Source organism: Pleurodeles waltl, chromosome 2_2 (assembly GCF_031143425.1).
Source record: "Pleurodeles waltl isolate 20211129_DDA chromosome 2_2, aPleWal1.hap1.20221129, whole genome shotgun sequence".
Lineage (NCBI taxonomy): Eukaryota > Metazoa > Chordata > Amphibia > Caudata > Salamandridae > Pleurodeles > Pleurodeles waltl.
The window spans coordinates 1157858072-1157885626 of record NC_090439.1 but is presented as its reverse complement, the minus strand read 5'-3'; the positions used below and the strand labels follow the sequence as shown (position 1 = coordinate 1157885626).

At 51.3% G+C, this 27555-nt stretch overlaps 1 protein-coding gene across 1 annotated transcript in view; it reads left to right on the top strand.

Annotated features, from left to right (window-relative positions):
• LOC138282989 (E3 ubiquitin-protein ligase TRIM39-like) overlaps positions 1-27555 on the top strand; it is a 119367-nt gene that overhangs the window by 6537 nt on the left and 85275 nt on the right. Inside the window, exon 2 of the mRNA XM_069221082.1 lies at positions 8244-8339. Within this exon, the coding sequence (XP_069077183.1) occupies positions 8244-8339 (96 nt within the window). The remainder of the gene's footprint in view (positions 1-8243; positions 8340-27555) is intronic.

The following is a 27555-nucleotide window of genomic DNA, read 5'->3' as shown; positions in this document are numbered from 1 at the left end:
TGACCTGCACCTCCCCTGGGAGGTGCCCAGAGCTCCTCCAGTGTGCTCCAGACCTCTGCCATCTTGGAAACAGAGGTGCTGCTGGCACACTGGACTGCTCTGAGTGGCCAGGGCCAGCAGGTGACGTCAGAGACTCCTTCTGATAGGCTCCTTCAGGTGTTGCTAGCCTATCTTCTCTCCTAAGTAGCCAAACCCTCTTTTCTGGCTATTTAGGGTCTCTGCTTTGGGGATTTCCTTAGATAACGAATGCAAGAGCTCATCCGTGTTCCTCTGCATCTCTCCCTTCACCTTCTGCCAAGGAATCGACTGCTGACCGCGCTGGAAGCCTGCAAAACTGCAACAAAGTAGCGAAGATGACTACTGCAACTCTGTAACGCTGATCCTGCCGCCTTCTCGACTGCTTTTCTGGTGATGCATGCTGCGGGGATAGTCTGCCTCCTCTCTGCACTAGAAGCTCCGAAGAAATCTCCCGTAGGTCGACGGAATCGTCCCCATGCTACCGCAGGCACCAAAGAACTGCATCACCGGTACCCTGGGTCTCCTCTCAGCACGACGAGCGAGGTCCCTTGAATCCAGCAACTCTGTCCAAGTGACTCCCACAGTCCAGTGACTCTTCAGTCCAAGTTTGGTGGAGGTAAGTCCTTGCCTCCCCACGCCAGACTGCATTGCTGGGAACCGCGACTTTTGCAGCTACTCCGGCCTCTGTGCACTTCCGGCGGAAATCCTTTGTGCACAGCCAAGCCTGGGTCCACGGCACTCTAACCTGCATTGCACGACTTTCTAAGTTGTCCTCCAGCGACGTGGGACTCCTTTGTGCGACTTCGGGTGAGCACCGTTTCACTCCTCTTCGTAGTGCCTGTTCTGGCACTTCTGCGGATGCTGCCTGCTTCTGAGAGGGCTCCTTGTCTTGCTCGACGCCCCCTCTGTCCCGAGACGCAATTGGCGACATCCTGGGCCCTCCTGGGCCACAGCAGCATCCAAAAACGCTAACCGCATGACTTGCAGCTAGCAAGGCTTGTTTGCGGTCTTTCTTCAGGAAAACACTTCTGCACAACTCTCCACGGCGTGAGTGATCCGTCCTCCAAAGGGGAAGTTCCTAGCCCTTGTCGTTCCTGCAGAAACCTCAGCTTCTACTGTCCAGTAGTAGCTTCTTTGCACCCACAGTTGGCATTTCCTGGGCATCTGCCCGTCTCCGACTTGCTTGTGACTTTTGGACTTGGTCCCCTTGTTCCACAGGTACCCTCGACTGGAAATCCATCGTTGTTGCATTGCCGGTTTGTGTCTTTCCTGCAGAATTCCCCTATCACGACTTCTATGTCCTTTGGGGAACTTTAGTGCACTTTGCACTCACTTTTCAGGGTCTTGGGGTGGGCTATTTTTCTAACCCTCACTGTTTTCTTACAGTCCCAGCGACCCTCTACAAGGTCACATAGGTTTGGGGTCCATTCGTGGTTCGCATTCCACTTTTGGAGTATATGGTTTGTGTTGCCCCTATCCCTATGTGTCCCCATTGCATCCTATTGTAACTATACATTGTTTGCACTGTTTTCTAAGACTATACTGCATATTTTTGGTATTGTGTACATTTATCTTGTGTATATTTCCTATCCTCTCACTGAGGGTACACTCTAAGATACTTTGGCATATTGTCATAAAAATAAAGTACCTTTATTTTTAGTATAACTGTGTATTGTGTTTTCTTATGATATTGTGCAAGTGACACTTGTGGTACTGTAGTAGCTTCACACGTCTCCTAGTTCAGCCTAAGCTGCTCTGCTAAGCTACCATTATCTATCAGCCTATGCTGCTAGACACCCTATACATTAATAAGGGATAACTGGGCCTGGTGCAAGGTGCAAGTACCCCTTGGTACTCACTACAAGCCAGTCCAGCCTCCTACAAGCTACCATTATCTATCAGCCTATGCTGCTAGACACCCTATACATTAATAAGGGATAACTGGGCCTGGTGCAAGGTGTAAGTACCCCTAGGTACTCACTACAAGCCAGTCCAGCCTCCTACAACATGTGTTATAATGCACTGCATTAACCACAATGCATCTTGATGAATTGTATGATAGCATAAGAGGCAGTGTGCTCCCTCCCCCTTTTTGCAATTGGTTCCTCACAGTTCATGTCTACTCATCACCCTATTCTTCCTCCATTCACCTCTCATCACTGCCTGTGAGTAGATGCCTACTCATCACGCTGCTCTGCGCCCTCTACTCGCCTCTCAGCACATGCCTACTCAATGCCCTACAGCTCTCCCTCTACTCATCTCTCATTGCCCCCTCAGTAGACGCCTACTGTAAGAAATTGGTTTGTTAATTGACTGGGGTGTGAGCCCTGGAGAAGGAGCTTCCACAATTTTTGTCAGTTTGAGGTATAAGCCAACCCTAAATTGACCTGTATTCAACCATCGGGTAGCTGTGCATTGTAGGAAAGTACCAACTTGCCTGGCATGTTACCCCCATTTTTACTTGTATGTATGTTTGTTTTGCCTGTGTCACTGGGATCCTGCTAGCCAGGACCCCAGTGCTCATAAAGTGTGCCCTGTATGTGTTCCCTAACTGTATCACTGAGGCTCTGCTAACCAGAACCTCAGTGTTTATGCTCTCTCTGCTTTTAAAATTGTCACTGCAGGCTAGTGACTAATTTTACCAATTCTGATTCGCACACTGGAACACCCTTATAATTTCCTAGTATATGGTACCTAGGTACCCAGGGTATTGGGGTTCCAGGAGATCCCTATGGGCTGCAGCATTTCTTCTGCCACTCATAGGGAGCTCAGGCAATTCTTACTCAGGACTGCCACTGCAGCCTGAGTGAAATAACGTCCACGTTATTTCACAGCCATTTTACACGGCACTTAAGTAACTTATATCACCTATATGTCTAACCCTCACTTAGTGAAGGTTAGGTGCAAAGTTACTTAGTGTAGTCACTAGCCAAGGTGCCCCTACATTGTTCAGGGCAAATTCCCCAGACTTTATGAGTTCAGGGACACTATTACACGCGTGCACTACATATAGGTCAATACCTATATGTAGCGGCACAATGGTAACTCAGAACATGGCCATGTAACATGTCTAGGATCATAGATTTGTCACCCCAATACCAGACAATTCCATGCATCCCTGGGTCTCCAGCATAGAGCCCGGGTACTGCCAAACTAACTTTCCAGGGTTTTCTCGGCAGCTACTGCTGCTGCCAACCCTCAGACAGGTTTTTGTCCCCCAGGGGCCTGGACAGCCCAGTCCCAGGAAGGCAGAACAAAGGATTTCCTCTGAGAGAGGGTGTTACACCCTCTCCCTTTGGAAATAGCTGGGAGGAGTAGCCTCTCCTGGCCTCTGGAAATGCTTTGAAGGGCACAGATGGTGCCCTCCTTGCATAAGCCAGTCTACATCGGTTCAGGGATCCCCCTCAGCCCTGCTCTGGTGCGAAACTGGACAAAGGAAATGGGAGTGACCACTCCCCTTACCTGCACCTCCCTGGGGTGCCCAGAGCTCCTCCAGTGTGTCCCAGACCTCTGCCATCTTGAATGCAGAGGTGTGAGGGCACAATGGACAGCTCTGAATGGCCAGTGCCAGCAGGTGACGTCAGAGACCCCTCCTGATAGGTGCTTACCTTTCTCTGTAGCCAATCCTCCTCTGAGGGCTATTTAGGGTCTCTCCTGTGGGTATCTCACCAGATAACGAATGCAAGAGTTCACCAGAGTTCCTCTGCACTTCCCTCTTCGACTTCTGACAAGGATTGACCGCTGACTGCTCCAGGACACCTGCAAAACTGCAACAAAGTAACAAGAAGACTACCAGCAACATTGTAGCGCCTTATCCTGCCGGCTTTCTCAACTTTTTCCTGGTGGTGCATACTCTGAGGGCTGTCTGCCTTCACCCTGCACTGGAAGCCAAGAAGAAATCTCCTGTGGGTCGACGGAATCTTCCGCCTGCCAACGCAGGCACCAAACTTCTGCATCACCGGTCCTCTGGGTCCCCTCTCATCCTGACGAGCGTGGTCCCTGGAACACAGGAGCTGGGTCCAAGTGTCCCCGACAGTCCAGTGGCCCTTCTGTCCAAATTTGGTGGAGGTAAGTCCTTGCCTCCCCACGGTAGACAGTAATCCTGTGTACTGCTTGAACTGCAGCTGCTCGGGCTTCTGTGCACTTTTGCAAGGAATCCTTCATGCACAGCCTAGCCCAGGTCCCCAGCACTCTGTCCTGCATTGCCCAACTTGCTGAATTGGACTCCGACTTCGTGGGACTCCCTTTTGTTGTGCTGAGTTGACCGGCATGCTCAGATCTTCTGAACGCCTGTTAAGGTGCTTCTGCGGGTGCTGCCTGCTTCTGCGTGGGCTCTCCGTGTTGCTGAGCGCCCCACCTGTCTTCTCCTCCAAGGGGCGACCTCCTGGTCCTTCCTCGGCCCTGGGAGCACCCAGAAGCTTCAACCGCGACTCTTGCAGCTAGCAAGGCTTGTTTGCAGTCTTTCTGCATGGAAACAACTCTGCATCCTCCAGCATGCCGTGGGACATCTTCTGACCAAAGGAGAAGTTCCTTGCACCTTCAGTTGTTGCAGAATCTTCGGCTTCTTCCACCCAGAGGTAGCTCTTTTGCACCTTCCTCTGGGGTTTAGTGGGCTCCTGCCACCCCCCCCCCCCGGACACTTGCGTGACTCTTGGACTTGGTCCCCTTCCTTTACAGTTGTTGTCCTAGCAGAATCCCCTATCTCGACTTTGTCTTTCTGGGATAGTAGGGTAACTTTACTCCTACTTTTTAGGGTCTTGGGTTGGGGTATCTTGGACACCCTTAGTGTTTTCTTACACTCCCAGCGACCCCCTACACACTACACTAGGCCTGGGGTCCATTTATGGTTCGCATTCCACTTTTGGAGTATATGGTTTGTGTTGCCCCTAGGCCTATTTAACCCTATTGCATTCTATTGTGTCCTACAGTGTTTGCACTACTTTTCTAACTGTTTACTTACCTGATTTGGTTTGTGTGTGTATATTTTGTGTATATTACTTACCTCCTAAGGGAGTATATCCTCTGAGATATGCTTGGCATATTGTCACTAAAATAAAGTACCTTTACTTTTAGTAACTCTGAGTATTGTGTTTTCTTATGATATAGTACTAAGTGATATAAGTGGTATAGTAGGAGCTTTGCATGTCTCCTAGTTCAGCCTAAGCTGCTCTGCTATAGCTACCTCTATTATCCTAAGCTGCTAGAATACCTCTAATCTACTAATAAGGGATAACTGGACCTGGCACAATGTGTAAGTACCACAAGGTACCTACTATAAGCCAGGCCAGCCTCCTACATGCATCAAGCAGTCAGGCGTAACAAAGAGGCAAGTTGTAAAGTATTTGTGCAACACTTCAAACCGTAGTAAATTGAAAAAAACACCTACACCAAAATGTTCCCACACTACTTTAGAAAAATAGAGCATTACTAAATACATAAAAGAAGACCAAAATGCCAATCAGTAGAACAGGAGGTATTCAAGTTTAAAGATTTCAGTGAAAATAGCTCCAAAAAGCACAAAGCTTCAGTTGTGGATATCTGTTTGTGCCGGACCAGGACAAAGTCACAAGTTCACACCGTCAGCAAACTGATCGGGCCGGGTATAGGGACCCACTCAGACCCATTGAACAGAGTACCTTAAAACGGTGGTTCCCAGATGCGGCAAGGCTGCAATGCGAAGGTCTGCCTCGTGGTCGAGGATCTCATCAAACGGGCTTGAGATGCAAAGTCCAGAGTATAGGATGAAGTGCATAGTCGGGTATGTATGTGATGTATCAGTTCTGAAGAGCTGCAATGCCTAATCCGGCGTCAAGGCTGCCGTTGACAAGGGATGAGAGGGCCTGTGCTGAGGATGTGTTGCACAGTGGTGGTTCTTATGGGGCAGAGGTGGCGGTGCAGGTCTTTACAATGGGTACAATCCATGCAGCGGCAATGCGTCATTTCTGCTTGCGTTTGCACCTCGCAACCGAGGATATGCTTTGGTTCTGCTGTGTCCACGAGGCAAGCAGAGCACTTTAACCCACTTCCAAGGTTCCCGGATTGCAGTGGCTCCACTTGGCACTGTAGACTCACAGACGGCAGAGTCTAGGTTCAGTTGCAAGGTTGTTGGAAGTCTGTTTTGTGAGTGAAGCTTCACATCAGGAGGTCAGGCAACCAGCTCTTGGAGTCACTCTGTGTTCCAGGCTCAAGAGATGCAGGTCCAATCATTCGCACCCAGACAAGAGGGCAGCAGGCAGCCAATCAGCAGAGCAGAGTGGCAGTCCCTCAGAGCAGCAGCCCAGCAGAATAGCAGTCCTTTCAGCAGCACAGCAGTCCTTCTTCCCGGCAGAGTATCCACAGACCAGAAGTGAAATTAAGTGGTGCTGTTTGAGGTCCAGTGTAGATACCCAGTTGTGCCTCTGAAGTGAGAGAAGCTTCTATAGACAGGCCTTTGACGTGCACAGATGCCCTGACCTTCTCTGCCCTGGCTCCAGACTAACATCAGGGGAAATGCAACCCTTTGTGTGGAGAAATAACACATCCTATTCAAGTGAGGCTGAGTCCAGCTCCTCTCTCCCATCCTGCCAATGAGGACCGATACAGACACACGCCTAAGCTCCCTACAGTGTGTGGCTGTCTAGGAGAAATATACCAAGCCCAACTGTCATTCACACCCAGTCATGCGACCCAGAGATAGGCTGAAGGCACCAAATGGCTAAGGCAGAAAAATTGCAACTTTCTGAAAGTGGCATTTTCAAAATTGTAATTTTAGATACAACTTTACCGTAGGATAGGATTTTTCAATACGATTTCAAAGACACCAAACATGAACTAAGTATCTGTTCCCGTTTGGAAATGATACTTATAAAATGTAATAAGGGGTCTCCAAAGTTATCCTATTGAAGAGAAAGGCCTTGCAGTAGCGGAAAAAGACTTTAGGAGTTTTTTTACCACAAGTACATGTAAAATTTAAAAGTAACAGTTGGGCCTAGCAAAAGATTTATTTTGCCAGGTCGAAATGGCAGTTTCTAACTCCATATACATGCTGCAAAGGCAGACCTGAGGCATGTTTAAAGTACAGCTTAAGTGGGTGGCACAATCATAGCTGCAGGCCCACTAGTAGCATTTAATGTACAGGCCCCGGGCATAGGTAGTTCCACTCTACTAGGACCTTACAAGCACCTTAAGTGTGGCAATCGGGTATTAGCCAATCTTCTCATGTTTTAAGGAGAGAGCACAAGCACATTAGCACAGATTAGCAGTGGTAAAGTGTGCAGAGTCATACAATCAGTAATACAAAGTTAGCAGACAGGAGGGTTGAAAGCAAAAAGTTACGGGGAACACAACTCCAAGGATGCCAGGTCTAAAACCTACTTTTCACTATACTCCTCTTCCTCTACGCACCTCTCATTTGCTCCTCTTAGCTCTTGCCTACTGAAGGCCCTAATCCTCTTCTTCTACTCAGCTCTCATCGGCCCCTCTCATACATTTAACAAAATATGGACAGCTAAAGGCACCTCCCAGCACCCACTGGCTGGTTCCTGTAAATCTTCTATTTAAATAGGCAATAGTGTTGTCTACCTCCCTGGATCACCTGCCCCAAATCCAAACTTCTAAATTCATACTCAAACAGAGAGACAAAAACAACTAAAATATAACAGTCTTTATGTCCAAATAACCAAGGCAGTCCAGACTTCTTTTATAGATTATTTATTTATTCTTTTTCCAGTAAACAGCATAAAACTCAGCAAGGCAGTCAACACGTTTCGCTGTTGAATTACAATCTTCACCAGGGCTGCAATTATGAGAAACATTTTTTACATACTAATAAAACATTGGATTTATACTATATACACTAAAAGCAGGTGCAAACCCATTGAGGTAAAATGTCTAAAACAAATCACATCAAATATACAAAAGCAACAGACCTTACAAAAGCTAAACTATTAAGAGCAAATCTATTATTTTTTGGGTGAAAAATTGTTTCATAATACAAGCAGACTTAAAATCTGTATATGTGTGGCGTGGAGCTTACATCTTGGGTAGGTGTGGTTGACGCTTCTAACTTGGAAAACTGTGATTAAAATTTACAAATCAAGATATGTATGACTGGTAATTAAAAGGCGAATATGTGGCTGTTTTTTAAAATTTGCATATGTGTGGATCACTATGTAGTGTTTATTATCAAGTGATCAACTTCACTTTAGAGATCTACAGTTGTCACTTGTGTGCTTTCCTCTCTGCAGGTGAAGCTCCAGGACTGGCTGTGTCTTCTGAGGAAAGAGATGGGATACATTCTGGAGTCTAAACTCAGGGAAGAGGAACAGTACACCTCCATGAGGGTGAGTGGCAGCCGTGAGTCCTGTTCAGTTACAGATCTACCATTGTGTATGTGCAGGTCTGTGTATGTGACTGTCTAGGTTAGAGATGCAGAGACGCCAATGGTTCACCCTCCAGCCTGGGTGGTGCCTCCACCAGGTAAATATACTGGCTGGAGAGCAATGGTCCGGGGAGTTTGGGGCCCAGAGCTTTCCAAGGGTCTTCCTGAAAGAAGCAAAACAAGAATTACTCTCCCAACCTTTACGCAGTAATCACATAGTTATGTGGCCTGTGTCGGAGTAAGTATGCATGGACCATTGGCATCTGGTTGTGTGTCCATGCAGACATTTGTCTATTTATTTGTGTGCATGTGTCTTTTGGTGTGCTTTTGTGTGCAGTGTGGCTGCCACTCAACAGGGGTGGCTGGGGTAAGTGGGGGAGGGAGGGGATGCAAAAAAACACATGAGATTTTTTTTTACCTGTGGGGTAGATGCGTACTTCTTCCCTCTGTCCTCGTCCTCTTCCTGGGTGCACACAGGCTCCCAGCCAATCACGATGCTGCTGTCACCAGCATGACAGCAGCATTGTGATTGGTCTGAGCGGCCTGCTTCCCCGCTCAGACTGGGAATAGGAGCCTGGGCATGTTCTCCACTCGGCTGTGCAATACAGCCGGGTAGAGAACATGCAAAATGAGTGGAAGGAATCACAACAATGAACAACAATGGGGCTTGGGTTCCCATATTTCTAGTGATTTCACAGACAGGATGGATATTCCATGTCTGCTTCCTTGAAACCAGTTGGGTCGGGCCGCCTTTTCATGTGTCCTGCCCAAGCCAACTTCCAGGTATGGCCTTTGTCTGCAATGGTGCTCTGCCCAGCAGGACAGTCTCCAGGCGGAGTGTGAACCAGAGAGGGATATGAGATCAGCAAGAGAGACAATAATTTGAGCCTCTTCAAAGGACTCATTTTCCTATCAACAGATACTGCTGGCCTCATCCTGCACCCCCTGCCATCTCCTACTAATACACAAATGAGGTTTAGGAAAAAACCTCTCCTCCATCTAGTAATCTGTGCCAGGCTGTGGCCTTCCAAAATGGGCCCGCAGGCCTGTATCACTCCTGAGCAGCATACTATCGTCCTAGCACCCAAGCACATAACATGTACAAGAACCAGGATGTCATTGTTTAGGATTTAGGTTTCATCTTTAGCAGCTCCAATTTACATGAATGGGCCTGTAATTGTGTATTCATGTTTCACAGGTAAAAAGGCCTGTCCTTATCATTCATCATCCATAGCATGCAGCCTCTGCCATGCTCCATGCATGAAATTCATGACTCCGTCACTATGAGGATGTGCAATTTAGAACAAGTTCCAGAAGTGATCATTGTCACAGGCCAGACATAGGTCACCCCATGCACACAGGATCAATGTGGGTCTTTAACCAAAAATAAAAAAAACAGGATCACAGGTATATGCAGTTCTGGCACGCAGGACAAGGGGACGACTGTACATCAAGTAGGTGACATTCCATCCCAATGATGAAACAAAGTGTGAAAAACGAGCTCAAAGTTTAAAGAGCTACACACTTGAAAAATAGATTTCCATGAGAGTGGCTATGGGCGAGGGCACGTACATTTCAGTTACTAGAAACACTCAGGCATGAACCCCATCAACCCCAACCACCAAAGTACAGACACAGATCACACCATGACCTTTAAATCAGACCTCTTGAAAAAAGAGCTAAAGGTTTTAAACATGACACTCTGTGGTGCAAACATACTTAAGAGAACAACCCACGTGAAAAGGAGCATCAGGAAAGGACAACACTGAAGGAGCACAGATAGAAATGCAGAGAGATACAGATACACACATGATATTATTATATTACTCCTACTGGTCACACAAACTTAACAAGAAGTGATAAGCAATAGCAGCATATTTGTCCTTGAGGGACCAACCACAACAGTGATGATGCCCCGAGAGCACCAGTAACCGGCCATAGTTGTCTGTGTGGGGGTAGCAGCCAGTGCTGCCTCTGGGGTTCGCAGTCAGTGCTGCCTCTGGGGTTAGCATCCAGTGCTGGCTGCGGGGGTAGCATCCAGTGCTGGCTGCAGGGGTAGCTGCCACTGCTGGCTGCGGGGGTAGCAGCCAGTGCTGCCTGCGGGGGGTAGCAGCCGGTGCTGCCTGTGTGGGTAGCAGCCGGTGCTGCCTGTGGGGTAGCATCCAGTGCTGGCTGTGGGGGTAGCACTCAGTGCTGCCTGTGGAGGTAGCACACAGTGCTGGCTGCGGGGCAGCATCCAGTGCTGGCTGCGGGGGTAGCTGCCACTGCTGGCTGCGGGGATAGCAGCCAATGCTGCCTGCGGGGGTAGCAGCCGGTGCTGCCTGCGGGGGTAGCAGCCGGTGCTGCCTGTGGGGTAGCATCCAGTGCTGGCTATGGGGTTAGCAGCCAGTGCTGGCTATGGGGTTAGCAGCCAGTGCTGGCTATGGGGTTAGCAGCCAGTGCTGGCGGGGGTAGCACCCAGTGCTGGCTGCGGGGTTAGCACCCAGTGCTGGCTGCGGGGTTAGCACCCAGTGCTGCCTGCGGGGGTAGCAGCCAGTGCTTGCTGCGGGGGTAGCAGCCAGTGCTTGCTGCGGGGGTAGCATCCAGTGCTGCCTGTGGTGGGTAGCAGTCAGTGCTGCCTGTGGGGAGTAGTATCCAGTGCTGTCTTTGGAGGTAGTATCCAGTGCTGTCTGTGGGGTAGTATCCAGTGCTGCCTGTGTGGTGGTAGCAGCCAGTGCTGGCAGTGGGGGTAGCTGCCAGTTCTGCCTGTGGGGGGTAGTATCCAGTGCTGTCTGTGGGGGGTAGTATCTAGTGCTGTCTGTGGGGGGTAGTATCTAGTGCTGTCTGTGGGGGGTAGTATCTAGTGCTGTCTGTGGGGGGTAGTATCTAGTTCTGTCTGTGGGGGGTAGTATCTAGTGCTGTCTGTGGGGGGTAGTATCCAGTGCTGTCTGTGGGGGGTAGTATCCAGTGCTGTCTTTGGGGGTAGTATCCAGTGCTGTCTTTGGGGGTAGTATCCAGTGCTGTCTGTGGGGGTAGTATCCAGTGCTGCCTGTGTGGGGGTAGCTGCCAGTGCTGGCAGTGGGGGTAGTATCCAGTGCTGCCTGTGGGGGTAGTATCCAGTGCTGTCTGTGGGGGTAGTATCCAGTGCTGTCTGTGGGGGGTAGTATCCAGTGCTGCATGTGAGGGGGTAGCAGCCAGGGCTGCCTGTGGGGGGTAGTATCCAGTGCTGCCTGTGGGGGGTAGTATCCAGTGCTGCATGTGAGGGGGTAGCAGCCAGTGCTGGCAGTGGGGGTAGTATCCAGTGCTGCCTGTGGGGGTAGTATCCAGTGCTGTCTGTGGGGGGTAGTATCCAGTGCTGTCTGTGGGGGGTAGTATCCAGTGCTGCATGTGAGGGGGTAGCAGCCAGGGCTGCCTGTGGGGGGTAGTATCCAGTGCTGTCTTTGGGGGTAGTATCCAGTGCTGCCTGTGTGGGGGTAGCTGCCAGTGCTGGCAGTGGGGGTAGTATCCAGTGCTGCCTGTGGGGGTAGTATCCAGTGCTGTCTGTGGGGGGTAGTATCCAGTGCTGTCTGTGGGGGGTAGTATCCAGTGCTGCATGTGAGGGGGTAGCAGCCAGGGCTGGCAGTGGGAGTAGCTGCCAGTGCTGCCTGTGGGGGGTAGTATCCAGTGCTGTCTGTGGAGGGTAGTATCCAGTGCTGTCTGTGGGGGTAGTATCCAGTGCTGTCTGTGGGGGTAGTATCCAGTGCTGCCTGTGTGGTGGTAGCAGCCAGTGCTGGGTGTGGGGGTAGCTGCCAGTGCTGCCTGTGGGGGGTAGTATCCAGTGCTGCCTGTGGGGGGTAGTATCCAGTGCTGTCTGTGGGGGTAGTATCTAGTGCTGTCTGTGGGGGTAGTATCCAGTGCTGCCTGTGGGGGGTAGTAACCAGTGCTGCCTGTGGGGGGTAGTAACCAGTGCTGTCTGTGGGGGGTAGTAACCAGTGCTGTCTGTGGGGGGTAGTATCCAGTGCTGTCTTTGGGGGTAGTATCCAGTGCTGTCTGTGGGGGTAGTATCCAGTGCTGCCTGTGTGGTGGTAGCTGCCAGTGCTGGCAGTGGGGGTAGCTGCCAGTGCTGCCTGTGGGGGGTAGTATCCAGTGCTGTCTGTGGGGGTAGTATCCAGTGCTGTCTGTGGGGGTAGTATCCAGTGCTGCCTGTGGGGGGTAGTATCCAGTGCTGCCTGTGGGGGTAGTATCCAGTGCTGCCTGTGTGGTGGTAGCTGCCAGTGCTGCCTGTGGGGGGTAGTATCCAGTGGTGCCTGTGTGGTGGTAGCTGCCAGTGGTGCCTGTGTGGTGGTAGCTGCCAGTGGTGCCTGTGGGGGGTAGTATCCAGTGCTGCCTGTGGGGGTAGTATCCAGTGCTGTCTGTGGGGGGTAGTATCCAGTGCTGTCTGTGGGGGGTAGTATCCAGTGCTGCCTGTGGGGGGTAGTATCCAGTGCTGTCTGTGGGGGTAGTATCCAGTGCTGCCTGTGGGGGTAGTATCCAGTGCTGCCTGTGTGGTGGTAGCTGCCAGTGGTGCCTGTGTGGTGGTAGCTGCCAGTGGTGCCTGTGGGGGGTAGTATCCAGTGCTGCCTGTGGGGGTAGTATCCAGTGCTGTCTGTGGGGGTAGTATCCAGTGCTGCCTGTGTGGTGGTAGCAGCCAGTGCTGGGTGTGGGGGTAGCTGCCAGTGCTGCCTGTGGGGGGTAGTATCCAGTGCTGCCTGTGGGGGGTAGTATCCAGTGCTGTCTGTGGGGGTAGTATCTAGTGCTGTCTGTGGGGGGTAGTAACCAGTGCTGCCTGTGGGGGGTAGTAACCAGTGCTGCCTGTGGGGGGTAGTAACCAGTGCTGCCTGTGGGGGGTAGTAACCAGTGCTGTCTGTGGGGGTAGTAACCAGTGCTGTCTGTGGGGGGTAGTATCCAGTGCTGTCTGTGGGGGTAGTAACCAGTGCTGTCTGTGGGGGTAGTATCTAGTGCTGCATGTGAGGGGGTAGCAGCCAGGGCTGGCAGTGGGGGTAGCTGCCAGTGCTGCCTGTGGGGGGTAGCTGCCAGTGCTGTCTGTGGGGGTAGTATCCAGTGCTGTCTGTGGGGGGTAGTATCCAGTGCTGTCTGTGGGGGGTAGTATCCAGTGCTGTCTGTGGGGGGTAGTATACAGTGCTGTCTGTGGGGGGTAGAATCCAGTGCTGTCTTTGGGGGTAGTATCCAGTGCTGCCTGTGGGGGTAGTATCCAGTGCTGCCTGTGGGGGTAGTATCCAGTGCTGCCTGTGTGGTGGTAGCTGCCAGTGGTGCCTGTGGGGGGTAGTATCCAGTGCTGCCTGTGGGGGTAGTATCCAGTGCTGCCTGTGTGGTGGTAGCTGCCAGTGCTGCCTGTGTGGTGGTAGCTGCCAGTGGTGCCTGTGTGGTGGTAGCTGCCAGTGGTGCCTGTGTGGTGGTAGCTTCCAGTGGTGCCTGTGGGGGGTAGTATCCAGTGCTGCCTGTGGGGGTAGTATCCAGTGCTGTCTGTGGGGGGTAGTATACAGTGCTGTCTGTGGGGGGGGTAGTATCCAGTGCTGCCTGTGGGGGGTAGTATCCAGTGCTGTCTGTGGGGGTAGTATCCAGTGCTGTCTGTGGGGGGTAGTATCCAGTGCTGCCTGTGGGGGTAGTATCCAGTGCTGCCTGTGGGGGTAGTATCCAGTGCTGTCTGTGGGGGGTAGTATCCAGTGCTGCCTGTGGGGGTAGTATCCAGTGCTGTCTGTGGGGGGTAGTATCCAGTGCTGTCTGTGGGGGGTAGTATCCAGTGCTGCCTGTGGGGGGTAGTATCCAGTGCTGTCTGTGGGGGTAGTATCCAGTGCTGCCTGTGGGGGTAGTATCCAGTGCTGCCTGTGTGGTGGTAGCTGCCAGTGGTGCCTGTGTGGTGGTAGCTGCCAGTGGTGCCTGTGGGGGGTAGTATCCAGTGCTGCCTGTGGGGGTAGTATCCAGTGCTGTCTGTGGGGGTAGTATCCAGTGCTGCCTGTGTGGTGGTAGCAGCCAGTGCTGGGTGTGGGGGTAGCTGCCAGTGCTGCCTGTGGGGGGTAGTATCCAGTGCTGCCTGTGGGGGGTAGTATCCAGTGCTGTCTGTGGGGGTAGTATCTAGTGCTGTCTGTGGGGGGTAGTAACCAGTGCTGCCTGTGGGGGGTAGTAACCAGTGCTGCCTGTGGGGGGTAGTAACCAGTGCTGCCTGTGGGGGGTAGTAACCAGTGCTGTCTGTGGGGGTAGTAACCAGTGCTGTCTGTGGGGGGTAGTATCCAGTGCTGTCTGTGGGGGTAGTAACCAGTGCTGTCTGTGGGGGTAGTATCTAGTGCTGCATGTGAGGGGGTAGCAGCCAGGGCTGGCAGTGGGGGTAGCTGCCAGTGCTGCCTGTGGGGGGTAGCTGCCAGTGCTGTCTGTGGGGGTAGTATCCAGTGCTGTCTGTGGGGGGTAGTATCCAGTGCTGTCTGTGGGGGGTAGTATCCAGTGCTGTCTGTGGGGGGTAGTATACAGTGCTGTCTGTGGGGGGTAGAATCCAGTGCTGTCTTTGGGGGTAGTATCCAGTGCTGCCTGTGGGGGTAGTATCCAGTGCTGCCTGTGGGGGTAGTATCCAGTGCTGCCTGTGTGGTGGTAGCTGCCAGTGGTGCCTGTGGGGGGTAGTATCCAGTGCTGCCTGTGGGGGTAGTATCCAGTGCTGCCTGTGTGGTGGTAGCTGCCAGTGGTGCCTGTGTGGTGGTAGCTGCCAGTGGTGCCTGTGTGGTGGTAGCTTCCAGTGGTGCCTGTGGGGGGTAGTATCCAGTGCTGCCTGTGGGGGTAGTATCCAGTGCTGTCTGTGGGGGGTAGTATACAGTGCTGTCTGTGGGGGGGGTAGTATCCAGTGCTGCCTGTGGGGGGTAGTATCCAGTGCTGTCTGTGGGGGTAGTATCCAGTGCTGTCTGTGGGGGGTAGTATCCAGTGCTGCCTGTGGGGGTAGTATCCAGTGCTGCCTGTGGGGGTAGTATCCAGTGCTGTCTGTGGGGGGTAGTATCCAGTGCTGCCTGTGGGGGTAGTATCCAGTGCTGTCTGTGGGGGGTAGTATCCAGTGCTGTCTGTGGGGGGTAGTATCCAGTGCTGTCTGTGGGGGGTAGTATCCAGTGCTGCCTGTGGGGGGTAGTATTCAGTTCTGTCTGTGGGGGTAGTATCCAGTGCTGCCTGTGGGGGTAGTATCCAGTGCTGCCGGTGTGGTGGTAGCTGCCAGTGGTGCCTGTTGGGGTAGCAGCCAGTGCTGCCTGTGGGGGGTAGTATCCAGTGCTGTCTGTGGGGGTAGTATCCAGTGCTGCCTGTGGGGGTAGTATCCAGTGCTGCCTGTGTGGTGGTAGCTGCCAGTGGTGCCTGTGTGGTGGTAGCTGCCAGTGGTGCCTGTGGGGGGTAGTATCCAGTGCTGCCTGTGGGGGTAGTATCCAGTGCTGTCTGTGGGGGGTAGTATCCAGTGCTGTCTGTGGGGGGTAGTATCCAGTGCTGCCTGTGGGGGGTAGTATCCAGTGCTGTCTGTGGGGGTAATATCCAGTGCTGCCTGTGGGGGTAGTATCCAGTGCTGCCGGTGTGGTGGTAGCTGCCAGTGGTGCCTGTTGGGGTAGCAGCCAGTGCTGCCTGTGGGGGGTAGTATCCAGTGCTGCCTGTGGGGGGTAGTATCCAGTGCTGTCTGTGGGGGTAGTATCCAGTGCTGTCTGTGGGGGTAGTATCCAGTGCTGCCTGTGGGGGGTAGTATCCAGTGCTGCCTGTGGGGGTAGTATCCAGTGCTGCCTGTGTGGTGGTAGCTGCCAGTGGTGCCTGTGGGGGGTAGTATCCAGTGCTGCCTGTGGGGGTAGTATCCAGTGCTGCCTGTGTGGTGGTAGCTGCCAGTGGTGCCTGTGTGGTGGTAGCTGCCAGTGGTGCCTGTGGGGGGTAGTATCCAGTGCTGCCTGTGGGGGTAGTATCCAGTGCTGTCTGTGGGGGGTAGTATCCAGTGCTGTCTGTGGGGGGTAGTATCCAGTGCTGCCTGTGGGGGGTAGTATCCAGTGTGTCTGTGGGGGTAGTATCCAGTGCTGCCTGTGGGGGTAGTATCCACTGCTGGGTGTGGTGGTAGCTGCCATTGGTGCCTGTGGGGGTAGTATCCAGTGCTGCCTGTGGGGGTAGTATCCAGTGCTGGGTGTGGGGGGTAGTATCCAGTGCTGCCTGTGGGGGTAGTATCCAGTGCTGTCTGTGGGGGTAGTATCCAGTGCTGGGTGTGGGGGGTAGTATCCAGTGCTGCCTGTGGGGGTAGTATCCAGTGCTGCCTGTGGGGGTAGTATCCAGTGCTGTCTGTGGGGGGTAGTATCCAGTGCTGTCTGTGGGGGTAGTATCCAGTGCTGCCTGTGGGGGTAGTATCCAGTGCTGTCTGTGGGGGTAGTATCCAGTGCTGCCTGTGGGGGGTAGTATCCAGTGGTGCCTGTGGGGGTAGTATCCAGTGCTGTCTGTGGGGGTAGTATCCAGTGCTGTCTGTGGGGGGTAGTATCCAGTGCTGTCTGTGGGGGTAGTATCCAGTGGTGCCTGTGGGGGTAGTATCCAGTGCTGTCTGTGGGGGGTAGTATCCAGTGCTGCCTGTGGGGGTAGTATCCAGTGCTGTCTGTGGGGGTAGTATCCAGTGCTGTCTGTGGGGGTAGTATCCAGTGGTGCCTGTGGGGGTAGTATCCAGTGCTGGGTGTGGGGGGTAGTATCCAGTGCTGCCTGTGGGGGTAGTATCCAGTGCTGTCTGTGGGGGTAGTATCCAGTGCTGGGTGTGGGGGGTAGTATCCAGTGCTGCCTGTGGGGGTAGTATCCAGTGCTGCCTGTGGGGGTAGTATCCAGTGGTGCCTGTGGGGGTAGTATCCAGTGCTGCCTGTGGGGGTAGTATCCAGTGCTGTCTGTGGGGGGTAGTATCCAGTGCTGTCTGTGGGGGTAGTATCCAGTGCTGTCTGTGGGGGGTAGTATCCAGTGCTGTCTGTGGGGGTAGTATCCAGTGGTGCCGGTGTGGTGGTAGCTGCCAGTGGTGCCTGTGGGGGGTAGTATCCAGTGCTGCCTGTGGGGGTAGTATCCAGTGCTGTCTGTGGGGGGTAGTATCCAGTGCTGTCTGTGGGGGTAGTATCCAGTGGTGCCTGTGGGGGTAGTATCCAGTGCTGGGTGTGGGGGGTAGTATCCAGTGCTGCCTGTGGGGCTAGTATCCAGTGCTGCCTGTGGGGGGTAGTATCCAGTGCTGCCTGTGGGGGGTAGTATCCAGTGCTGCCTGTGGGGGTAGTATCCAGTGCTGTCTGTGGGGGGTAGTATCCAGTGCTGTCTGTGGGGGGTAGTATCCAGTGCTGTCTGTGGGGGTAGTATCCAGTGGTGCCTGTGGGGGTAGTATCCAGTGCTGTCTGTGGGGGGTAGTATCCAGTGCTGCCTGTGGGGGTAGTATCCAGTGGTGCCTGTGGGGGTAGTATCCAGTGCTATCTGTGGGGGTAGTATCCAGTGCTGTCTGTGGGGGGTAGTATCCAGTGGTGCCTGTGGGGGTAGTATCCAGTGGTGCCTGTGGGGGTAGTATCCAGTGGTGTCTGTGGGGGGTAGTATCCAGTGCTGTCTGTGGGGGTAGTATCCAGTGCTGTCTGTGGGGGTAGTATCCAGTGCTGCCTGTGGGGGTAGTATCCAGTGCTGGGTGTGGGGGGTAGTATCCAGTGCTGCCTGTGGGGGTAGTATCCAGTGCTGTCTGTGGGGGTAGTATCCAGTGCTGGGTGTGGGGGTTAGTATCCAGTGCTGCCTGTGGGGGTAGTATCCAGTGGTGCCTGTGGGGGTAGTATCCAGTGCTGCCTGTGGGGGGTAGTATCCAGTGCTGCCTGTGGGGGGTAGTATCCAGTGCTGTCTGTGGGGGTAGTATCCAGTGCTGTCTGTGGGGGGTAGTATCCAGTGCTGTCTGTGGGGGGTAGTATCCAGTGGTGCCTGTGGGGGGTAGTATCCAGTGCTGTCTGTGGGGGGTAGTATCCAGTGCTGTCTGTGGGGGTAGTATCCAGTGCTGTCTGTGGGGGTAGTATCCAGTGCTGTCTGTGGGGGTAGTATCCAGTGCTGCCTGTGGGGGTAGTATCCAGTGCTGCCTGTGGGGGTAGTATCCAGTGCTGCCTGTGGGGGGTAGTATCCAGTGCTGCCTGTGGGGGTAGTATCCAGTGCTGTCTGTGGGGGTAGTATCCAGTGCTGTCTGTGGGGGTAGTATCCAGTGCTGCCTGTGGGGGTAGTATCCAGTGCTGCCTGTGGGGGTAGTATCTAGTGCTGTCTGTGGGGGGTAGTATCCAGTGCTGCCTGTGGGGGGTAGTATCCAGTGCTGCCTGTGGGGGTAGTATCCAGTGCTGCCTGTGGGGGTAGTATCCAGTGCTGCCTGTGGGGGTAGTATCCAGTGCTGCCTGTGGGGGTAGTATCCAGTGCTGTCTGTGGGGGGTAGTATCCAGTGCTGCCTGTGGGGGGTAGTATCCAGTGCTGTCTGTGGGGGGTAGTATCCAGTGCTGTCTGTGGGGGGTAGTATCCAGTGCTGTCTGTGGGGGGTAGTATCCAGTGCTGCCTGTGGTGGTAGCTGCCAGTGGTGCCTGTGGGGGTAGCTGCCAGTGGTGCCTGTGGGGGTAGCAGCCAGCTTGGACTCCTAAATATTACAAAAATGTCTATGTATTAAATGCCGATGTCAAAATATCTGCTAATATAATATTGAATGTCTAAACGTAATATAAAAATTACTAAAACAAGTGTAAATAATAGAGAAACTATAAACATATCTACAACCAAAATATATTTTACTGCAATATTATAGAATTGTAAGATAACATTAGAATGAACTAATAAAAGCTACCGGAAACGTAGTGTTTTCAAGTATTACTAATGTAATAAATTCATATAAATATTTTTGTTATTTAATAATAATTAAAATCCATTAAAATGTTAAACATCAAAAAAATCTAGATTATAAAATGCTTTTTCTACACACATCGGCTTTTTAAACCTATTTTATTAACTTTCCATGGTATAACATGTTGCATCAGTTTAAATCTTGCAAAGCTTTAATGTTGCTTATCTGCAGCTTGTTATAATTGTTTATATTGTGTTACCTTGCAAGGGATCGAGACTTTACAATAGCCACAAAATATCATGTTGTCAGAAAACAAAATATGTCTCTTTAAAAATGTGCCTACTTACCTCTGAAAATGCATAAAAACAACACCACTGGGGATGCTGCACACTTGCACGTATACCATAGTATTCTTGAATGCCGCATACATCTTCGGCTGGGTACCACGCCCATCTGCACTGGTGAGTTACATTCCAGTGACGGCCTATTACAAATCCTCGTTCTAGAACAGTGGCTGCTTGGTGCACTATATGTACATTATTGTCCATCATTGTTGGTGTCCATAAAAAGGCAATCGACTCTTTTTTCCACCCCATAGACTAGAACCATCTGAAGCTTTGAGCTGGCGATGAGTTAATATTAACGCCAGATCTATGACTCTAGATTTAACAGCGTTTGATTTGGCCACAGGGAAAAGTCCTAGAATACAGGTTGCCGGGGATTAAGGAGTGTTCCTTTGTGGATATGTTAGCAAACTTCACAATTGTTTCCCAATAAGTTGTTAGCATTGGACACCTTCACACTATCGGGTACAAATCTGCTCCCTCTGTGCGTTACCTCTTGGGAGGCTGCATGCGTACTTGGGAACATATGAATAATCATTTTGCTAGTGATATTCAACCTATGCAGGTAGTAATACTGAAGTAATTTAAATCTGGAAGTCTTGGAAACTCGGAGGGAGGGCAAGATTTTAAGATGTTGCCCCAATTCCCATCGCTAGGTGGTGTCTCCTTGTCCATGGCCCACTGTTACCACAGATCAATCAGCTCACCCTTGGATTGCACGAGATGCACCTGATATAAAACTCAATTGCTCTCTGCTTCCCATTGGTTGTGCATATATAATTCAAACGTCAATGCTCTGGGGCCATTAATATGCGTTTCCCAATCAATCAATCAATCAATCAATCAACCAGGAATTTGTAAAGCGCACTACGCAAGGGTCTCAAGATGCTGGGGGGGGGGAGGAGAAGGGAGGGAGGTGCTGCTACTGCTCGAACAGCCAGGTCTTGAGAAGTTTCCTGAAGTAAATGAGGTCTTTGGTCTGGCGCAGGTGGGTGGGAAGAGTGTTCCATGTTTTGACGGCGAGATGCGAGAATGATCTACCGCCGGTTGTAGTTCTGCGGACGCGTGGGACTGTTCGAGGGCAAGGTCGGCGGAGCGGAGATGCTGGGTCGGGTGTAGGAGAGCCATCTGTTGAGGTATTCTGGTCCGGTGTTGTGCAGTGCTTTGTGAGCGTGGGTGAGAAGTTTGAATGTGATTCTCTTGTTGACTGGGAGCCAGTGCAGGTTTCTCAGGTGGTCTGTGATGTGGCAGTGGTGGGGGATGTCCAGGATGAGGCGTGCGGAGGTGTTCTGAATGCGTTGCAGCCTCTTCTGGAGTTTGGCCGTGGTTCCTGCGTAGAGGGCATTGCCGTTGTCCAGTTTGCTGCTTACGAGGGCTTTCGTGACTGTTCTGGTTTTTGTTGGTATCCATTTGTAGATCTTTCAGAGCATGCGGAGGGTGTTGAAGCAGGCGGAGGAGATGGCGTTAACTTGCTGGGTCATGGAAAATGAGGAGTCCAAGATGAATCCTAGGTTGCATGCATGGTCGGTGGGAGTTGGAGCGGCTCCGAGAGTGGCAGGCCACCAGGAGTCATCCCATGCAGAGGGGATGGAGCCGAAGATGAGGACTTCTGTCTTGTCGGAATTGAGTTTAAGGCAGCTGCTCTTCATCCATTCGGCGATGGCCTTCATTCCTTCGTGGAGGTTGGTCTTGGCGGAGTCCTTGGTGAGGGAGAGGATCAGCTGGGTGTCGTCGGCGTATGAGATGATGTTGAGGTTGTGGGATCGGGCGATGTTAGTGAGCAGGGCCATGTAGACGTTGAAGAGGTTCGGGCAGAGGGATGAGCCCTGGGGTACGACACAGATGATTTCAGTGGCCATCAGGTCTGCATTGTAGCGACTAGTGCCCCATATAAAAGAAAAGGCTGCAGTGAGATCTCATATTCACTTACTAGGTCCTAAAACTCAACTAGTCTTCTGTTCTCAAACAACTACACCACAGTGTCCAGTCCTTTCTCCTCTCAAATAGATAGCCCCCTCCAGCTATTCCTGTGCCGGAAGATAATGATGTTAATGGCAGCTCTCACTCATACAGTATTTGCATATGCGTTGTCTAGAGGGCTCTAGCCCATACTTACTGCTACTTTCTGACCAGAAGCCCCTCCCTGTAAAACTGCACCCCTCAAGGTAGAATAAGAAATAGACTCAGTGGAGTGCCTCAAGGGGGTACATACAGCTCTCCACTTTCAGAAGCACACCTACAAATATCCCTCCATCTTGCCGCCCACTGCACTTGTGCCGCGAGATAGTACAGTTCTAGATCAGGTGATGCCGTGCCCTCCTTCATCTGCCAGAAGTGTAAGTTTGGCCAGTGCAGTTCTCTGCCTCTACGATTACATTTAGGAGTAATACATCCATCTATCCAATCACAGCTCTGGCTATCTGTCGTGGTAAAGCGCAGAGAAGTACGGCGACGTGGGAGTAGCACCATCTATCAGGGGCTATTCTACCCCTTACAGAGAGGGGAAGTGTATGCCAGGATCGTATAGATTGTCATAGGGAGGGCAGGGCTGTTTTAACATTTTCGTTCAACAGTTCGATATATCGCAGCCCCCGGTTTTTGAAAGTGATTAGATTCCATCAAAGTTCCTCACCGAGTTTAGGAAGTTATGCCTCCCAGCAGGGAAATGCGATGAATATACATCAACCTTGTGCCAATTCACCCTCAAAGCAGACAATTTGCTGAAGTGCTCCCAGGCCTCAAAGGTGTTTGCAACATGCGATCACTTGCTGTAAGGAAATGCCTCCTTGGCATGGTTACCCCCTGACTTTTTGCCTTTGCTGATGCTAAGTTTTGATTTGAAAGTGTGCTGAGGCCTGCTAACCAGCCCCCAGCACCAGTGTTCTTTCCCTAACCTGTACTTTTGTTTCCACAATTGGCACACCCTGGCATCCAGGTAAGTCCCTTGTAACTGGTACCCCTGGTACCCAGGGCCCTGATGCCAGGGAAGGTCTCTAAGGGATGCAGCATGTCTTATGCCACCCTGGGGACCCCTCACTCAGCACAGACACACTGCTTGCCAGCTTGTGTGTGCTAGTGAGGACAAAACGACTAAGTCGACATGGCACTCCCCTCAGGGTGCCATGCCAACCTCACACTGCCTATGAAGTATAGATAAGTCACCCCTCTAGCAGGCCTTACAGCCCTAAGGCAGGGTGCACTATACCATAGGTGAGGGCACCAGTGCATGAGCACTGTGCCCCTACAGTGTCTAAGCAAAACCTTAGACATTGTAAGTGCAGGGTAGCCATAAGAGTATATGGTCTGGGAGTCTGTCATGCACGAACTCCACAGCACCATAATGGCTACACTGAAAACTGTGAAGTTTGGTATCAAACTTCTCAGCACAATAAATGCACACTGATGCCAGTGCACATTTTATTGTAACATACACCCCAGAGGGCACCTTAGAGGTGCCCCCTGAAACCTTAACCGACTACCCGTGTAGGCTGACTGGTTTTTACAGCCTGCCACACACCAGACATGTTGCTGGCCACATGGGGAGAGTGCCTTTGTCACTCTGTGGCTAGTAACAAAGCCTGTACTGGGTGGAGGTGCTTCACACCTCCCCCTGCAGGAACTGTAACACCTGGCGGTGAGCCTCAAAGGCTCACCCCCTTTGTTACAGCACCACAGGGCACTCCAGCTAGTGGAGTTGCCCGCCCCATCCTGTCACAGCCCCACTTTTGGCGGCAAGGCCAGAGGAGATAATGAGAAAAACAAGGAGGAGTCACTGGCCAGTGAGGACAGCCCCTAAGGTGTCCTGAGCTGATGTGACTCTAACTTTTAGAAATCCTCCATCTTGCAGATGGAGGATTCCCCCAATAGGATTAGGGATGTGCCCCCCTCCCCTCAGGGAGGAGGCACAAAGAGGGTGTACCCACCCTCAGGGCTAGTAGCCATTGGCTACTAACCCCCCAGACCTAAACATGCCCTTAAATTTAGTATTTAACGGCTCCCCAGAACCTAGGAACTCAGATTCCTGCAACCTAAGAAGAGGACTGCTAAGCTGAAAAACTCTCCAGAGAAGACGGAGACACCAACTGCTTTGGCCCCAGCTCTACCGGCCTTTCTCCCCACTTCTAAAGACACTGCTCCAGCGACGCTTTCCACAGGGACCAGCAACCTCTGAAGCCTCAGAGGACTGCCCTGCATCTAGAAGGACCAAGAACTCCAGAGGACAGCGGCTCTGTTCACCAAAGACTGCAACTTTGAAACAAAGAAGCAACTTTGCAACAACTTGCGTTTCCCGCCGGAAGCGTGAGACTTGGCACTCTGCACCCGACGCCCCCGGCTCGACTTGTGGAGAACAAACACTTCAGGGAGGACTCCCCGGCGAATGCGAGACCGTGAGTAGCCAGAGTTGCCCCCCCTGACCCCCACAGCGACGCCTGCAGAGGGAACCCCGAGGCTCCCCCTGACCGCGACTGCCTGCTTCTAAGATCCGACGCCTGGTAAAGACTCTGCACCCGCAGCCCTTAGGGCCTGAACGATCCGACCTCCAGTGCAGGAGCGACCCCCAGGTGGCCCTCTCCCTTGCCCAGGTGGTGGCTACCCCGAGGAGCCCCCCCCTTGCCTGCCTGCATAGCTGAAGAGACCCCTTGGTCTCCCATTGAAACCTATTGAAAACCCGACGCGTGTTTGCACACTGCACCCGGCCGCCCCCGTGCTGCTGAGGGTGTACTTTTCTGTGTGGACTTGTGTCCCCCACGGTGCCCTACAAAACCCCCCTGGTCTGCCCTCCGAAGACGCGGGTACTTACCTGCTGGCAGACTGGAACTTGAAGCCTATGCGTTTTAGGCACCACTTTGACCTCTGCACCTGACCGGCCCTGAGCTGCTGGTGTGGTAACTTTGGGGTTGCTCTGAACCCCCAACGGTGGGCTACCTTGGACCCAAACTTGAACCCTGTAGGTGGTTTACTTACCTGCAAAAACTAACAAACTCTTACTCCCCCCAGGAACTGTTTAAAATTGCACTGTGTCTAGTTTTAAAATAGCTATATGTCATTTATGTGAAAACTGTATATGCTATTTTGCTAATTCAAAGTTCCTAAAGTACCTACCTGCAATACCTTTCATTTGAAGTATTACATGTAAATCTTGAACCTGTGGTTCTTAAAATAAACTTAGAAAATATATTTTTCTATACAAAAACCTATTGGCCTGGACTTGTCTTTGAGTGAGTGTTCCTCATTTATTGCCTGTGTGTGTACAACAAATGCTTAACACTACTCCTCTGATAAGCCTACTGCTTGAGCACACTACCACAAAATAGAGCATTAGAATTATCTCTTTTTGCCACTATCTTACCTCTAAGGGGAACCCTTGGACTCTGTGCATACTATTCCTTACTTTGAAATAGTATATACAGAGCCAACTTCCTACAGATGGTTAGTGGGGGTAGCATTTGTTAGAGAGATGAAGAATTTCATCGGATCCTCAAGCTACTTTAGTCTATTTTACGATTTCAGAAACCAACGGGATGTCTAGTTTCCCAAAAATAAATGTTAGCATCAGTATCACACGGTACATTTTCAAAAGTACGTGGGTGACCAGAACAATACAGCTTTGTGGAAGTTTGGTTTAAAAACACATTCACAACACAGAGCACGAAAATGCATAAGTTTAAGGTAAGTGATAATATGCCGAGCTGTGGGCAGCTGATACTGGAAGCCACTAACACACAAAACAATTAGTAACAATATGATCTTCATATGTTGTGACAAAATTTGATAGTACACATCATAGCTGAACCCGTTTTGGGAACGGGGACTAGAGTAAGCTTGCTCTTATGAGCACTGGAGCAGCAGTACTGGTGTGATTGTCTCGCATGTGCAATGCATCTCGCTCCAGCTGCCACCATTATTATGAAAATGTTGCAGGGATCCTGCACCATTCTTCCTTGCATCTGGTAAAGCAGGTACTGCCAAGAAAAAAAATCATCTATCCTCTGCTCTAGCATCACTGCCCTCTCTCCAGCCACTACAGTGATTTGTGCTGTGTCACTTCTTTGTCCTATCCTCCGCTCTAGCATCACTGCCCTATCTCTTGCTGCTACAGTGAAATGTGCTGTGTCACTGCTCGGTCCTATCGTCTGCTCTAGTATCACTGCCCTCTTTCCAGTCGCTACAGTAAAATGTGCTGTGTCACTGCTTGGTACTATCTTCTGCTCAAGCATCACTACCCTCTCTCCAGACGCTACAGTGAAATGTGCTTTGTCACTGCTTGGTCCTATCCTCGGCTCTACCATCACTGCCCTCTTTCTTGCAGCTACAGTGAAATGTGCTGTGTCACTGCTTGATCCTACCCTCTGTTCTAGTATCACTCCCCTCTCTCCAGTCACTACAGTGAAATGTGCTGTGTCACTGGTTGGTCCTATCCTCTACTCTAGCATCACTCCCCTCTCTCCAGCCGCTACAGTAAAATGTGCTGTGTCACTGCTTTGCCTAAGGAGCTACAGACCTCTGACCATTGCCTGTCTCATCACTGGTACCGTCTCAGGGAGGTTCCTTTGGGTCATTCAATTTGTCCCCCTTTTCATCAACGTGCATCCAGCATGTCCAGTCAGGACCTGGGTATTTTGTTGGGATTCTGTTCTACGTTCAGTCATTTTGTTTCCTTCACTTAAGCATTTAGTAAATTGGAAGTGTACATGCTGTTGCGTGTTGGGGAACCCATAAATGTCAGGTAACACCTTGGGGACCATAGTTGCCTAAAGTCGTGCACAACACCAGATCCATACTGGCTGTCTGTATAGATCGTGACTCTCAGTCCCTCTGAGGCACAACAAGCTCTAGTAAGTGCAATCAGTTCTGCCACTTGTGCAGATGTCACATGACATAGGTGTGACGCTTCAACAACTCCTGAAATGGTACAGACAGAGTTCGGTAGCACTGGATATCATAGAATTATGATTTGATTAATCTTTCTCAAATCCTGCACTGTCCTCTATTTTTTTTACTTGCTTTCCGTAAAGATATGATTGCAGAGTTGCATGGACTCCTGATGACTTCTTTCGTTATTCCCTGGGCTATCATGCTGTCAAAAACAGAGGTTATTCCAGCAATTGCTTCTGGTCATAGTTTTAATCCATGAGCCTTTGGATAGACTGCGTCCAACCTTAGCCTGGCTTGCAACAGGGCTGCATCCTTTATTAGCCCTGTCTCCTTGCCTATAAAGTCTGATACTTCTTCTCTTACTGTTGCCTTTAAATCAATGGGAAGGTCCTCAGTGGTGAGAACTTGAAATAGTTGGACTACTGACTCAGGACATTTTCATTTGAATTCGGCATCTGCTGCATTGGTCTCCGGCTCAACTCCTTCTGATGTACAATAAATTACACTGTTTAGTTTGCTCAATAAATCACATCCCAGCAAGTTGACTGGGCTAGTATCACAAAGAATAAATTGATGTTTATCTCTTATCGGACCAATCCTCACTGGCACTATGGCTGAAACCTGGTTTTTATGCAATGTATTTGAAATGGCACCAATCTGGATGTCTTTTCCAGAGGGGGATAGATTAGAGACCTCAACCGTCCTTATGGACGAACGGGTAGCTCCAGTAACTATCAAAAAGAATACGGGATGATCTCTCCTTCAACTTATTGGCCACTCGGATCCACATCAAGGATTGCGTCAAGCACACATTCTTTCTCCTCACCTCAGGCACCATCATTGGGCTTGTTCGTACCCCAAGGAATTCTCAAACATAATGGGAACCTGCCATGTGTGCTGCTGGAAGGCTGTTCTCTGTGCTCGGGAATCTTCCTGAAATTGGAGGCATCCTTCTTGGGCCTGACCCAGGGCTATGCGAACCTGTGACATCCCTTCTTTTGGAAATTTGGGGTTCACTGGGGGCTGAGGCACCTGTGGAATCCCTCCCATCTCTGTTATCTGAGGCTCAACCTGAAGAAGGTCAGGATTATAGCAGCACTCTCTTTTCCAATGTCCAACCCTGTTACAAATGTGATATGGGGATATTTTCTTCATTG